We start from the raw sequence: 14,695 nt of genomic DNA, 5'->3' as shown, positions 1-14,695 counted from the left end.
TTCAAATTTGGAAGAGCAATTCAGCAAAGCTTCCCATCATCTATTCTGTAAGTTAATTTACAGCTAGCACTCTCGGAGACTGACATTAGCTAGAACATTTTTATTGGGAATATAATAGGAAATCAAGATTAACAAGACATAACATAGGAATCCTCTTAACAGGAGCTCTGTGGCAGAAACCACAGTAAACTACTATTATTTCACAATGTGCTGAATGCATTCTGACACATTCCTAATTTTCCATTCTCAGTAAAATAAAAGGGGAAAAAAGGTTAGGGACCAAGTTTTCAGACTTCAATTCTATTTCCCTCCTCCAAAGTTTGTGGTTCATTTCTGATGGGCAAAATAAGAACCAGCTAGACATTTTGCTTTACTACACTTACCAAAAAGTAAGCTATGTTTTGAGTATCCCATGAGTTGTTTAATTCCTCTAGCTTAAAAGGCAGGTCCGACTTCTTTGCCTACAAAGTTTTCATGTTTGACAATGGGGGGAGAAAAATATATATTAACTTAAAGTGTTAACTAAAATATTAATTATTAGGTCAAATGCCTAGGTTACAACCCTAGGCAGACAGACACCTAGAATGGAATGACCCGTATCACCTCCTTTGATAAATAACACAATTCCTGAAGATACCTAAACACCATCAGTGTCTTTACTTCTCCATTTTGAAAGATGGTGATTTCTCGCCTCCTGAAGCAGAATTTCTCACTGAGAAAATGTGCTGGGTCTAGAGAGATAAGCAGAATTCCAGCACCACAATTTCCAGAAACAGTGGGGAGGACAGCAAGGCACAGCACATAAACACTCGGTTGATATTGTCAGCTAACATCGAATACAGATAAATGTTTCATAACAGTTAATAGTGATAGTGGTTATTTTTTGCCTAAATTGTACAGTGATCTGCATCCAAAATTTGCATCTGTGCATATAGGCCCTCCTCAGCCACATCTGGTTTGAATCCACACTGCTGTGGATTCATAGCAAGACATCCCTGTCTTGCTATGCAACACACCTACTGAGAATAAACACCTTTTAACTTCAACAAGAAGACGAATCATTGTGCAAGCTAACAATCTGAGATTCATGAATAAAAAAGACAGAATAAACAAGAAATAGTCTACCTCAGTAACCTGACGGGGACGTTCTGAAAAAGAAGAATCTCAAATTTTTGTTTCTTCTCCCAGGGACTGTATTTGCCATTTAAGATTCACTATATAACATGAAAAGCAGAATGGGTAGCTACAGCTGGACGCTCACTAGAGGAAACTTCTTGTATATTTCTTCCATCTGGCCACATGAATCTACAACTTCAGTAAGAAGGATAGAGAGAAGGTTTTCCTGTAGGTGGCCAACCAAGTAGTTAGGAGTTTAGACTCAAACCCCTGAATGTTATGGGCTCTCTAGAAGTCTGGCTTCTAACTCATGAGCAAATGCTTCGACAACTAAGGTGGCTGTGTGCGTGGAGGTTGCTTCTACCCAAGAAATACCTATAATCACAAGTGCTCAGAAGTCTCCATACTGATGAACCAGGGTCAATTGTGTAAAGCCTCTTATCAGGCTTCTGTTCAGATGCGTCGCTGTTCCTAGCATTTTATATTACTAAGCTCTGGTACATTAGCACTTAGTGTCAAGTTGCCCCGCAATGGTTGCGGTTACGCTAGATGAAGTTCTGATATGCAAAGAAACATCTAATACTGAGTTAGAACCATTTGACAAATAAAATAATGTACTGCCATATTTCCCTTTTGCTCATTGCTGCAATTAAAGTTTAAAAAAAATGTTCATAAAAATGCATTTATACTGATTCATAACATGGTACCTACTATTCTGGGTACTATTAATGTAAGTTAAAATAATTGCACAAAAAAATAAAATAGAAGGCGGCAGTCTATTCTTCTTCTGGAACAAACTCACTAAAGCTTGATCTCTTTTCCACAATTTCAAAATACGTCACTCATTCTTTCTCCACTCCCTTTAAAACTATCATCTTCATTGAGCCACACACTTCTTAGTCACTCGTGCAGAAGCATTAAGCATTATTTATATGTCCTAATTCACCCCTTCCATCCCCCCTCATTCTCGCTCACAGAAAAGCAGGTATTTGTGTTCTGGAGAAGAGAAACTGCACAGGACATGTTCCACCAACAGCTTCTTTTCTGTTGTAGTCTCCAGCTGAGAAACTTTACCCTCGGCAACCTCAACAATATGTTATGAGGGGTGAGCAAGTTTTTCAAGTGGGCAGATTCCAAGATGAACAGCTAGGACAGATAATTTATATCATAAAAATATATCTGTGTGGGTGCATGTACCTGCATGACTAAATGTGTGTAAAACAGCTAGTAAGCATCTGTGTCCCACTTGGGTTTTTTTAAACAGAACTGTTCACTGCTGATTGCCAAATAACCAGTATGTAATTTAAGGACCTCCTAATTTACTTCTAAATTTCTATTTTCTAAAACTCAAAAATCATCAAAAATGCAATCTCGTGGGAGAACTTTTGCCCAAGTTCCGCATTTCTGGCCTACACACTTCATCTCAAATTCAAACCATGTGCTTAGCAACATCCACCAATGCACTCCATCATCTTTCAGCATCGTGGTAACCAGAGTGCATTAGATTTCTCATCTGTGAAAGGGGTGTTGCAACTCTTCATATACTAATGCTTATTAAATGTTTTGATATCTTTACTATTAAACGCTCATTTGAAATCTTTAGAAATTAACAGATATTATACTACCACAGTCTGTGGTTTTCCCAACAAGAGTTTCTACCTGAACAAACGTTATACTTAATCCTACTTATGTACTTGGGTTTCGGGCAAGGGTGTGAGTATGGCTGGGTGAGTGGGGGAAATATGAAATCTAAAACTTTCCTATCGAGATTTTAAGAGCAATTACTGACTCCAGATTTCTCAAACATTGAGTGCTTACCTTCAGACTTTCAAAAGACATTTGAGCAGTCTACTCCTATGATTAGTAGTACCGTTAGAAAAACAAAACAAAAGGACCCCCAGCAAAAATAAAACCAAAACAAAATCAAAACAAAACAAACCTCACACTCTTTTGGCCCTCAAGATGTAAGGCACCCCAAAGTCCCTAGTTACCTTTGACAATCTTTGCCCAGGCTCACAGCCTGAAGTGATTTCATTTTTTTCTTTTTTTCAATGGTTAGCAGTAATAGTTTTGTAATTTCTAAATTAGAAGAAGTTCTTCCCATCACAAATATCGGTAAGTTCTGCTTCAAAAACATTCCCATAATTTTGTGTTCACTCTTTTGGGTATTCCTTTAAAGTTTACAAGAGTATAGCTTACCCATAGCTCACAAGTTGATGTAAATGAGAAAGTCCATGAAGTAGAAGTCAAATGCCACCCTTACTTAAATCTGTGCAAATTCAGAAAAGATACTATTTATTTAAACTGCCAAAGAACAGAGTTACTTTGGACTCAGACTGGTGTAACTGACAACAAAATTAAGATAATTATATCCAGTTTCTTCTATGTATAATAAGAAATTCTCAAATATTTTGCAAAAATGTCCAGAACAGCTATGACTAGTAGAAATACACATGCATATTTGTCTGGCATCCTTTAAGATTTCAGTAGCTTTAGCGAAGCACTTCTTTTTTTAAATCACAATGTCCACTTCCTTCATTTGGCAGAAAGAAATAACACCTTAAGACTATGTGAAAGTTCACAATTATCTTTTCCTAAATACACTAAATCATAATTTAGAGACATGCTGGCTGTGTCAGAACTGACTTCTGGGTTGTCCAACTCAAACGGGGAAAAGAAATATCTGCATACCTCTAACAGCAGAAAGGCATCTTCCTGAAACTTCTCCCAGCTATTATCTCACATGCCAAGATGGTTACTCTTGCAAAACAACATGCTATAAGATGTGTTTTAAGTATTCCAGTCTCTTTGGAGAACTGGTGAACTTCTGTATTTAATTACATATTTTTATGTTAAAGAGGACATTTTAACCAGAGGGGGTTTTTTACTGCAATCCACTCCAGCTTTTAAATTTTTTAATCCAACTACAACAGAATCCAGTGGGTTATTCATATAAAGTATCTAGTACATCAGTAATATGTGTGTGTGTATATATATACATATATATATGTATTTTGAAGAACCTAACATAACAAAAATAATCAGGAAACGTACTTGTGATAAAACTGAATAAGATCTCTACATAAAATACATTCTGTAAAGAAGTCACAAAAGGTGAAATCACATCTTGTATCACAATATACAGAGCACATCTATTTTTGAGTCGGTTAAGCTTTTGTATACATCCTGGCTCAGACAAACCATCTATGAAAAGCTCTTAGAGCTTAAAATGCTGAAATTAAAGGCAAACCTCAAATGCTTCAGTTTTCTAGCATTTAAAGATATTTCACTGTTACAAGCTAACAACTACAAATATACCAAACTTGTCAAAGTTCCATGTAGATTTAAGTGGACATTAAAAAAAAAAAAAAGAAAACCTAAAATATAAGAATTTATCTTCTGTAAAATTATAAAGAAATTGGACCTACTCCATTAAAAATTCACTTTGTAACGTTCCAGGGTTTCTCTTGGATCACTAGATTCATATTTGCATGACACACTTCCGGTCTTCAGATTGAGAGAACCCTGTAGTTTGGAAATATAGACAGAACTACAGGTGTTTTACAATTACTAGCTTGTAATAAAGAAATCCACAATTTCAGTCACTTTTAAGTATGCACCTGTGTCCTGACTCATAGCTATCAACACCTAGCATAGCACAGGAAAGGAATAAGTTGTGTATTCCCTGTATGTGGACAGGATGGAGTGGAGAGTAGCTTGGAAGGAACACTGGAGATAAGAAGTCAAATGAGGTAACTGCAGAGCAGCAAAGCATGCAATACTTCAGACAGGGCGTTCCACAACCAAACCTGGCCTTTCTCTCCAAAAGGCAACTTGACTCAATATCACAATTTGACAGCTTAGACTTATTTTTTTATAGTAGCAGATAAATACAGAAAAGTGTCTAATGAGAACCAGTGAGCATTCTCCTAACAACCTGGGTTTATTACTACCACAAATATTTTTTATAGTACGAATATTCACCTTTTATCTGACCTACAAATATTTTTTGCAGTTTTGGGTAAGTCCTGTTTTGACGTTAGGTTGTATGTACCCATCTCACAGCATATGTTTCAATACATGAGGCAATCCATTTCCTTCCATCCATGACACATTTTTATGAATGAAATGTTAGTTTAAAACCTGTGGTTTAGACATGACTTACAGGGAGAAAGTCTCATTTAAAATGAGACCTAACTAAATAAAAAACAAAACCTGAATATATTTAATTGAATATAATGTAGCATATAAAAGCAGAGTAAATGTTCCAGAAGTATATGCTTCCTTTCTTTTCTATTATTATTTAAAGGACTCAAAGTACTCTCTCGGGGTGGGGGGAAGGAATCCTAAAAATGTAACTTCTGGATCTGCTTGTTAGTCTGTCTGATTCTCAAATCTAATATATTCATGGTCCAAATAATAAAATTGGTGTCATTTACTGCTGGCCATGCAGATTCTGACATGTGAGGTCAAATGGTTTCTTAAGAGTTTCACAGATGATTAATAATAGAACAATTTCTGTTAATTACTTAAGAACTTCAGGCATAATTCCAAAATCCTATTGTTTTCTCACAATCCCGTCCATTAAATATAACAACAATGCAGAGGTTACCAACAGGAGTTTTACACACAACTTATTTGTCCTGGGTTGTATGTTCTTTACACACTGTGAATTAAAAATTAGTAGACAGTTATGTGTAATGTCAACCAGAGATAAAAAGGATTAGAGAAACAGATGAGAAACACCTTACTTAAGAAGACAAATGTTTTGGGTTTGTGTGGTGGGGTTCTTTGGTAGCAGGGGAGGTGCTGCAGGGTGGCTCCTGTGAGAAGCTGGTAGAAGCTTCCCCAGCTCCAAGTCAGACCCACCCCTGCCCAGGCCGAGCCCATCAGTGACGGTGGTAGCGCCTCTGGGAGAACAGATTTAGGAAGGGGAACCTGCAGTGGGGGAGGACATTGGAACATGAGAGGAACCCCTCTGCAGACACCGAGGTCAGTGAAGAAGGAGGGGATGCCCCTGCAGCCCCTGGTGAGACGGCAGGCTGTGTCCCCCCAGCCCATGGAGGGGAGCGGGGGACCAGATGCCCACCTGCAGCCTGGGGAGAGAGGAGCCCACGCCGGAGCAGGGGGATGCCCCCCGAGATGGCCGGGACTCCATGGGAAAGCCCACGCTGCAGCAGTCTGTGCCTGAAGGACTGCAGCCCACAGAAAGGACCCATGCCAGGGAAGTTCTTCGGAGAACTGTCTCCCATGGGAGTCCTCCCCCTGAGGAGGAAGGAGCAGCAGAGACAAGGTGTGATGAACTGACCCCAACCCCCAAGCGGGAGTGGAGCTGAGCAGGGAAGAGGGAAGGGTGGGGGGAAGGTGTTCTAAGGTTTGGGTTTACTTCTCATTATCCTTGTTTTGATTTGATTCGTAGTAAATTAAATTGATTTTGTTTTTTTCCCCAAGTTGAGCCTGTCTTTTGCCTGTGACCATAAGTGGTGAGTGATCCCTCCCAGTCCTCATCTCAACCCACGAGCTCTTCTTCACATTTTCTCCTTCCCATCCCAGGGCAGGGAAGGAGTGAGTGAGCAGCCTCGTGGTGCTTTGTTGCCAGCTGGGCTTAAACCACGACAACAACTTAAATAAGAAAACAGGTTTTTAAATATGAAGAGGTTAAATAAAAATGGGTCAAAAAGGCAACTTCTAACATTTAAAACATGGTTTAAGAAGTGTCATTCCTCTATTCAAGTTCAAGGAAAACTATGTACAGCCTTTTTTCTTCTTTACATTCTTTGGTTGTTTTTTTTTAAAGGGATTTATTAAGCTATCTTTTTCCCTCACCACAAAACAGTAATGTGTGATTTCAGATTTCATATTCTTAATAACTACCTCTATTAGCTATTTTATAAGCTTTCTTATTAAATTCCCATGGCAAACATAAGAAAGTTCATTAGGCCATTAAGTGAGCCTGTAAAGAAGCAGCAGCCCTAGTACACTCCAGAACATTTTCAGGCACACAGACCTCAGCGACTAATGGCAGCCATGACTCAAGACCGTTAGCTGGGACATTGCAGTACAGTAGACAGAAGTAGGAGGACTTTAAAAATGAAGAGATTTGCAGGACTAAACTTTAGGAGGCTTGGGAAATGCAAAGAAACAGTTCCGCATACCCTTTGCTCGGCATGCTGCCAGATTAAGGTCTGGTGCTCTACCTACAGCCAGTCACTATAGCCCTGTGCCACATTTCCACTTTTCTGACATAAGTGTTTGTGGGTCTGAATGGCTACCTGAATCCATGATTTAGCCAGGTTAAAAACAAATAAACAAAAAATAAACTTTTAAATTTATTTTATGACAAATCAAGAGTTGGTGACTCTACAGACCTAACATCAGGGCACAAAGCAAGAGTGGCAGAGGAGCAGGAAAGAGGGGTTTAACTGCTACTGAAGGCAAGCAAAATCTCTTATTATGGGCTGGGTTTAGCCTCACTAAAAATCCTTTATACAGCCTTTCTTAAAATAGCTGTAAGAATTTAGAATCCATCCAATGATTCTACAGAAATAAATACTGAAACAATTTGAGATCCACAAGTGGAAAAGCAGATGTGTACTACCCAGTGAACCTGAGTTAGGAGCCAAGAGTGTGAACCTTACAGGGCAAGGCACTTCTGTGGTGTTACCACAGTAGAGAAGTTTATAAAAAGAGATACAATAAAAGAAGCACTAAAGCACAACATCAGATAATGAAGAAAAAGCACCATTAAAGCCCTCCTCAGACATCTATGAAAGATCTTTTCAGGCAAGGGCTGGCTGAAAGTAGTAAAAAGCAGTGGGAATCTGTTTAACACAGGATTTGGTGTATTGTCTCAGTGAACAGGATTCCTAAACGTACCTAAATACCTGAAGCTGGAAACTGTTCACCAGGTTAAAATGTTGGCTCAGATAAAGAAATGGTGTCTTTGTAGGAGGACACTATGAATTTCAAAAAGAACTGAAAAGATGTTATAAATATTTCATGCTTATTTACTATTAAGACTAAACTATATTTAAAGTGATATGCAATACAATTTAAATGCAAAGTACTGCAATTTATCTTGGAAGTGATGGACATATATTTCTAGTTTAAAAGCATCAATAGTTTTGCTATAAAAACTAGATCATGAGTGCACATATCAAATGTAGCAAAGTTAAATCTACATGACTGTTTTCACAGTCTTCAACTAATGTATCTTCATTAAACTTCCTTATGACTTCCTAGGGCTGGCAAGTGAGTGAATCAAATGATTTTATTGAGTATGACTCTAAATGGTTTCAGTTTGCAGTACAGAAATGTATTCACAAATTAGAGAGATGTGTTTGCATGTATTTGCATATCCTTAGTTACCCAAATTATTACAGAACCAGGTAAATGAATCATAAAGAGCTAAAAGGCAAAGACTCAACTAAAACATAAGTGTTTGCAATTGTTTCAAAATCTATTTTTGCTGTAAAATGGTATCTACAATATTTCTGCTGTAAACAGACATCTAATATACCTAATACTATAAAAGCCAAAAATAATTCAGTGGAATGGTCTACAAGAAATGTTATAAATATATCTACAAACCAATTATACCTTCAGGGTGTTCATCCTCCACGGAAATGTCATTTCATATTTTTTCCATTACATGAAAATATTCCACTGTTCCTCCAAGGTATTTCTATTGAGCAAAGGAAAACATCCTTTCTGCTTTAGAAAATTACGCCAATGTTTTTGTGTATGCGATTTCATTCAATAGCTACACCCTCCAAGCTCTGCTACCATCTATAGTCTAAAAATAAAATGTACTGAAAGTATCCTCTATATTTTTATCTGATGTAAAAGTGGTATGTGAAGAAAACATGTTAGCAAGTATTGTTTGTTGGGTTATTTTCTCATCTGAGAAAACATTGATAAAACATTAACTAAAGCTACTAAAATATTCAACTTGAAATAGTCCAGAACACAAAACATCCTAATTGCTTGTTTCTTAAACCACTGAAAGGACAAAACCTGCTTTTTAGCAGTAACTAAATACAATTAATAGAACATTCAGATTTATTCCAACAATAATACCTGCCCCACATGATCATTTATTAAGAATTTACATTGTGATATTTATAGAAATACATAAACATTTATGTGTGTGTATATATATCATATACAGTCAAAACATTTATTTAAATACATTTTTCTATCTTATACATATATAAGCAAATGAGAGTTCAATGGACAAGTACTCTTTGGACAAATGTCAGATGTCGCTTTAAGGAACAGCATTGGTGGATTGCAATGTAAGCCATAATATTCTTCCATCTTTTAAAATAACTTAAGATTTTGCAGCCCAGGAGTAAATAACACTATACATTTTCATAGTAAGGGCTAACTTCCTGGAATGCTTAGACATGTATTTCCATATAATTATTCCCTAACCATTAATACCAAAGGAATTACACAGATATGTCTACCTGAGCAATTTTGACATACTTAATCGTATTAACATAAGAATGCTTTTCAAATACACCAAAGTATAGAAGAGTGAATTAAGACACTATTAAGACACTCATTTTATTATAGTATGCACAACTATTGATTCCTTGAACGACAGAGACTTTCCAAATATTATAACAAAATATTAGCATTAAGATTTGGGTTCAGATTAAGGATGCGCTTTGAAAAAAATATAAAGATATATTATCCATATACAGTAAATCTATGAAAATCTTAGAAAAGGCTTTAATAGTTATATAAATCTTAGAAAAATAATAACTACGTGTAGACCTCAATGATATGCCTATATGGCAAGTACTCGTTCCTCAAAAATCCTACCTGCAAATTAATACAGGTCTTGGCTACAAATAACTTGAAAAAGGTCCCCATATATTGTTGATTTCGAGCAGAGTATGGATACACAAAATAAATGTAAATAATGAAAACCCATTTGTCTGACTACTATGGACAAGGAGTTACATGTGTATCAGGTACCTACACCACAGCCTAAAAGACAAAGGGGTGTAACAGAGATTGAGTATTTTTCAAATTGTTAGTTGTCATCGGAAAACACAGACATAAAGCTGAATGTTCCACCACCACTCCTATTACACGTAGCCAGCTGGGGTTTATGCAGTTTAAAGATTTTCATATTTTGTTCATATATAGATTTTAAAACTTCCAAATATCTATTTGTAATTTCATCATGTAAAGTTGCTATGATTTAAATCAACAAAGAAAACAATATTTCTGTAAAAGCACTAGTTATTCCTATAATCCATTGTTTTCATAGTAAACAGAAAAAAAAAGTCCTGTACAGTAGACCTGGACTTCAGATCTTTTAATGCCAAAAAAGATTCCTTGCTTATTCCATACTTTCACAGATTTATAGGAAAGTTTCTGAAAAGCCAAATATTGATAAAACAAATAAAATAAAACACTGATAAATTAAGGATATTATTTATTTCTGTCCTCAAAGAACTTATCTGCCTTTATCTTCAGCAGTATTATTACAAACTTTAACACAACAGACATGGGAAGTTGTTACTGCTCATGTTTAAACATCATCTTTAGTGAGCAATTTTAGTCTCTCACTGCAAGTTTATCTCTACATTTTAAAAATTTGTCCTCCACTTAGGAGTTTCATGTTTTCATTTAGGAGAACACTTTTTATGGTATGCTTTCACTTCAGAGCATAGCTGCTGCACAAACCAGAATGGCAATAACAGAAGACTGAATGGGAAACAGTCATAAAGATACTCTAACAGAGATTGCTTGGCTTGCAGCAAGCCCCAGCAGATCACAAGGCTCCACAGTCAGTCATTCATGATGTCCCCATTTATTGTTTTGAAGAGTTCACTTCGGTAAAAGAAAAAAAAAAAAGATTAAAAACCCATAAGTCTACATGTATGGTTACTGAGGTGAAAAAGCTAATCAATAGTTAAACCTTACTTGTTTTAAACTTAGTACTGAAGTGGTACACAACTGGAGTGGAATGGTGCTGGTGCAGTGCTTATGGCACAGCCCTGGAATAACACTTACAGACACTATCAGAATGTACACCTAAAACTTAGTTTTTATAGTCTACCATGTCTAACTTTTTTCTATCTCATTAAATAATATGAGGGAAAAAAAATGTGCTGAGATTGTCATTGCTGTATGTCTTTTACTGGCAAACACAGGGAAACACAAAAGACCTGATTTCTTCAGTAAATCGTGAACATTACATTCATTCCTAATGAACTGAGATTTGCAAGGCTGACACACTTTTAAAGTATGAATGGCTCTTCCCACAGAATATCACCCGTGATCACTTTTCCCATCTGATGAGAGAGACCTGAATGATGAACAAATACATGGTACTTCCGTAGTTACATTTTACTCTCAGGAATATTTTGCTATGTTTCAAAAAATCATTTCCCAAAAGTAAGAGGAAGCCAGTTCTGCCAACATGGAGACCAAGATACTGACTGGGAAACGTTTTTCTATCATTTAGTATATCTCGCAGATCTAGTCAGTAATGTTATTTACAGACCTTCAAAAAAAAAAAACAAAAAACAACAACAGCATGCAAGTCTCTGATTAATAAAGAATATCTGTATGTCAATCACAGTCTAGAAAACATCTAATTCTTGAGAAACTGTAAATCTTTTGACATACAGCTCAATTCAGTATCATTGCTAAATTAAATACAAAGACTGTAGCAGTTCTTGCAGGAAAACTGAAAAGCAGTGCACTGGCAGGTAAAAATACCTGATATTCTTTAAATAATAGATTGACAAATTAAGACACTGGAAATATTTTTTTAATAATAAAAATTCAGTGTACCGTTTATTATTAAGAAGTGTTCCCAACTAGCATTATTTGTTTTTCAGTTATAAATTACACAGTAAAATGTAGATAAAACTACTCAGCAAATGCATTTCACTCTTCAATGTTAATTTTCTGTTAACAAGGATATGAAAATAGAAAGTTGAACTCTGTAGGCATGCTTTTAAAATATTCACTACCCAATACAAAATGTATTTTGCAAACAAGGAATGACAGATAACCTTAACATGTTTTCTTAGTTGTGTTGTTTGTAAATTCAGAAAAGTAGTCTACAAACATCAGCATTAGGATCCCCAAAGAACTCAGGGTAATAGAACAAGCCAGAATGTGCAAAAGTGTAAATCTGGTGGAAAAAATAGTATTTCAGAGTACCTTCCAAAAAACAAAGAGCCTATTGGAAAAAAAACCCAACCACCAAACAACCAAACCACAAAACAAAAAAACCCCAAACTTATCAAGTATGCAATAACAAAAAAAATCATGAGCAAAATTTACAGTGTATTCAATTCAATGTCTTCTGATGAAAGATTTTGCCAATAATAAGTAATTAAAGTATAACCTATTCCAGTTCTTGTACTAAAAACATATTTGCAGACCATGCCCCTCTGTCAAAAACCAAAGAAGAAAAGGAATAGACTAAATAGACTTTCTAGTGAAGTGATAAGCCTGCTTCTTACATGAGGTACCTCACTAAAAGAAAGGAATCTTCTTCTCTGAGGAGTCAGAAGACTGAAGTCAAGTACTTTTTCCTAGATGCACTGGTATATAATGGTATATAATGAGGAGAGACGCATGGTCTGTGAAATTGGCAGGTTCTGAAATACTTAGGTCATGAATCTAAATTAACATTTACAAATCCCCACCAAACCAGAAGAAAATCCCCACAGTTCACAGAGAAGTGATAACATATATGTGACTTTTTTCCCCTCCCTCTACTCTTCTCTCCCACAACCTGACAAAACAAGCCAGGTGCATTCATTTAAGAAATTAAGGCATTCCCTTTCCCAGGCTTACTACAGTAATCCTGAATTAAAGTGACAAAGGCATAGAACATGGTGTAAAGTCCATCTCTAACAGATGTGGTTGTAATAAAATACAATTCATTATAAATCTTCCTTAAAAGTCAGTATCCATTATGGAGAAAGTTCTTTAAATTGAATAAGTATTATTTTGCAACATATTTTTATCTCAGTCTCCTGTGTACAAGCTGCTACACTGTTTCTTCATCTCATTTGTGCCATTGGTATTATCAGAAAAGACAAAGTCTCTGAAGCACTCCTTGTAGCAAGTAAAAAAAAAAGTATCAAGATTCTCAGTAGTTTCACAATGCTAGTCATACACTTTTAAACAACATACATGAAGTGGATTATATCAACAGTAAATATTAAGTTCCAGTGCCTGAGGAGGGCATGTTTAATGTGAAAATTTGCTGTGTTTGCTCAAATTATTCTAAGGCTGAAATTGTACTGTAGCATTCTCAAAGATCCATCTGTGTTTTGCCTCAAGACAGATCACTTGAACATGACAGACTTCCAAAACTGTTTTTCTAGATCTTCTTTTATCAGCCAAATATGAAGAGACTTTCAACATTTTAATGAATTTTTTTTAACTGCAGAAGACAAATATCAGATTGCATGCCTGTTTTTCTTAAAATGTCCTACTGAAAACACAACAGTACTTAAATATATAAATAAAACAAAACAAAACCTCACCTCCCAAACCCCATGAACTTGTTTATACGAGGTAAAGTTTAAGCTACTTTGGACATTCCTAATGCTCCTGTCTCTGTCTCTAATCAATAAAAGTTTGCAAAATCACAGATATAAAATGATGATTAGGCTGAATTTCTGGCCCTAAAGGGGGGATTTAAACAAATCAATCATGTGAAGAGGGACAAAATGACACAAATTCACAGAATCCTGTAGGTATTCTGGAACCAGAGCACAATTATAAATACTTAACTTTTATCCCATACAAATAACTAGTAGCAGAATCTTACCTTGATCAAATGGTTTACCCGGACTCCATGTACGAAAATAATCATCCTGGAGAGGAAGAAACAACCTATATTTAGTAAAACATAAGGAATCAGTATACTAGAAAAACTCACAGAATCATGAAAGACAGAAGATGTATACCAACCTCTACTTCCTAGAAAAGGCAAGCAGTAAAAAACAAATGAGAAAAACATTACAGTCATCATAATGGGACAAATTACTCATATAGAATAAAACAGTGTAATTCAGAGGCCATTTGCACTCATTAGGTAAAAATGCTATTCAAACAATGTTACTTACTAGCATTTAAAAAGAACAAGTATTTCTCACAGTACTTATATAGGTAATGTTTCTAACATTCCTGTACTTTAAGTTCTAATATATTGAAAAACTTAATTACATTTTCCATTAATGATTTTTCAAAACCAAAGCTCCAAAGTCATCATCAATGAAATATAACTACATTTTAAAGAATGACACGTTAATTTTAGAAAAATATATATTCTGCTCTGTAGTTTTCAACTGTATCAGTAAGATCTGTTATTAAATAAAGTCTAATCAGCTCTATTTTCTACAAATCATCTTCCTAAACATAAAATGTCCTCCTAATTATGTCATCAGCTGTATTAGGCTACAATTTCAAGATGGAAAAACTTGAATTAAACAAACTGCTTTCAAGATTTTAAGAAATTTAATAATAAACTACAAATTCATAGCTAAGATGTAAATAAATTGATCTGCACACCTCAGATAATAAG

General features: G+C 35.6%; 1 protein-coding gene across 1 annotated transcript in view; it reads right to left on the bottom strand.

The window, feature by feature from the left end:
• SPOCK3 (SPARC (osteonectin), cwcv and kazal like domains proteoglycan 3) overlaps positions 1 to 14,695 on the bottom strand; it is a 231,752-nt gene that overhangs the window by 134,012 nt on the left and 83,045 nt on the right. Inside the window, exon 3 of the mRNA XM_075028940.1 lies at positions 13,940 to 13,985. Coding sequence (XP_074885041.1) covers positions 13,940 to 13,985 — 46 coding nt within the window. The remainder of the gene's footprint in view (positions 1 to 13,939; positions 13,986 to 14,695) is intronic.

The sequence above is a fragment of the Buteo buteo genome, chromosome 1, assembly GCF_964188355.1.
Source record: "Buteo buteo chromosome 1, bButBut1.hap1.1, whole genome shotgun sequence".
Classification (NCBI taxonomy): Eukaryota; Metazoa; Chordata; class Aves; order Accipitriformes; family Accipitridae; genus Buteo; species Buteo buteo.
Note: the sequence above shows the minus strand (reverse complement) of the source record. Positions and strands in the feature narration are given on the sequence as shown.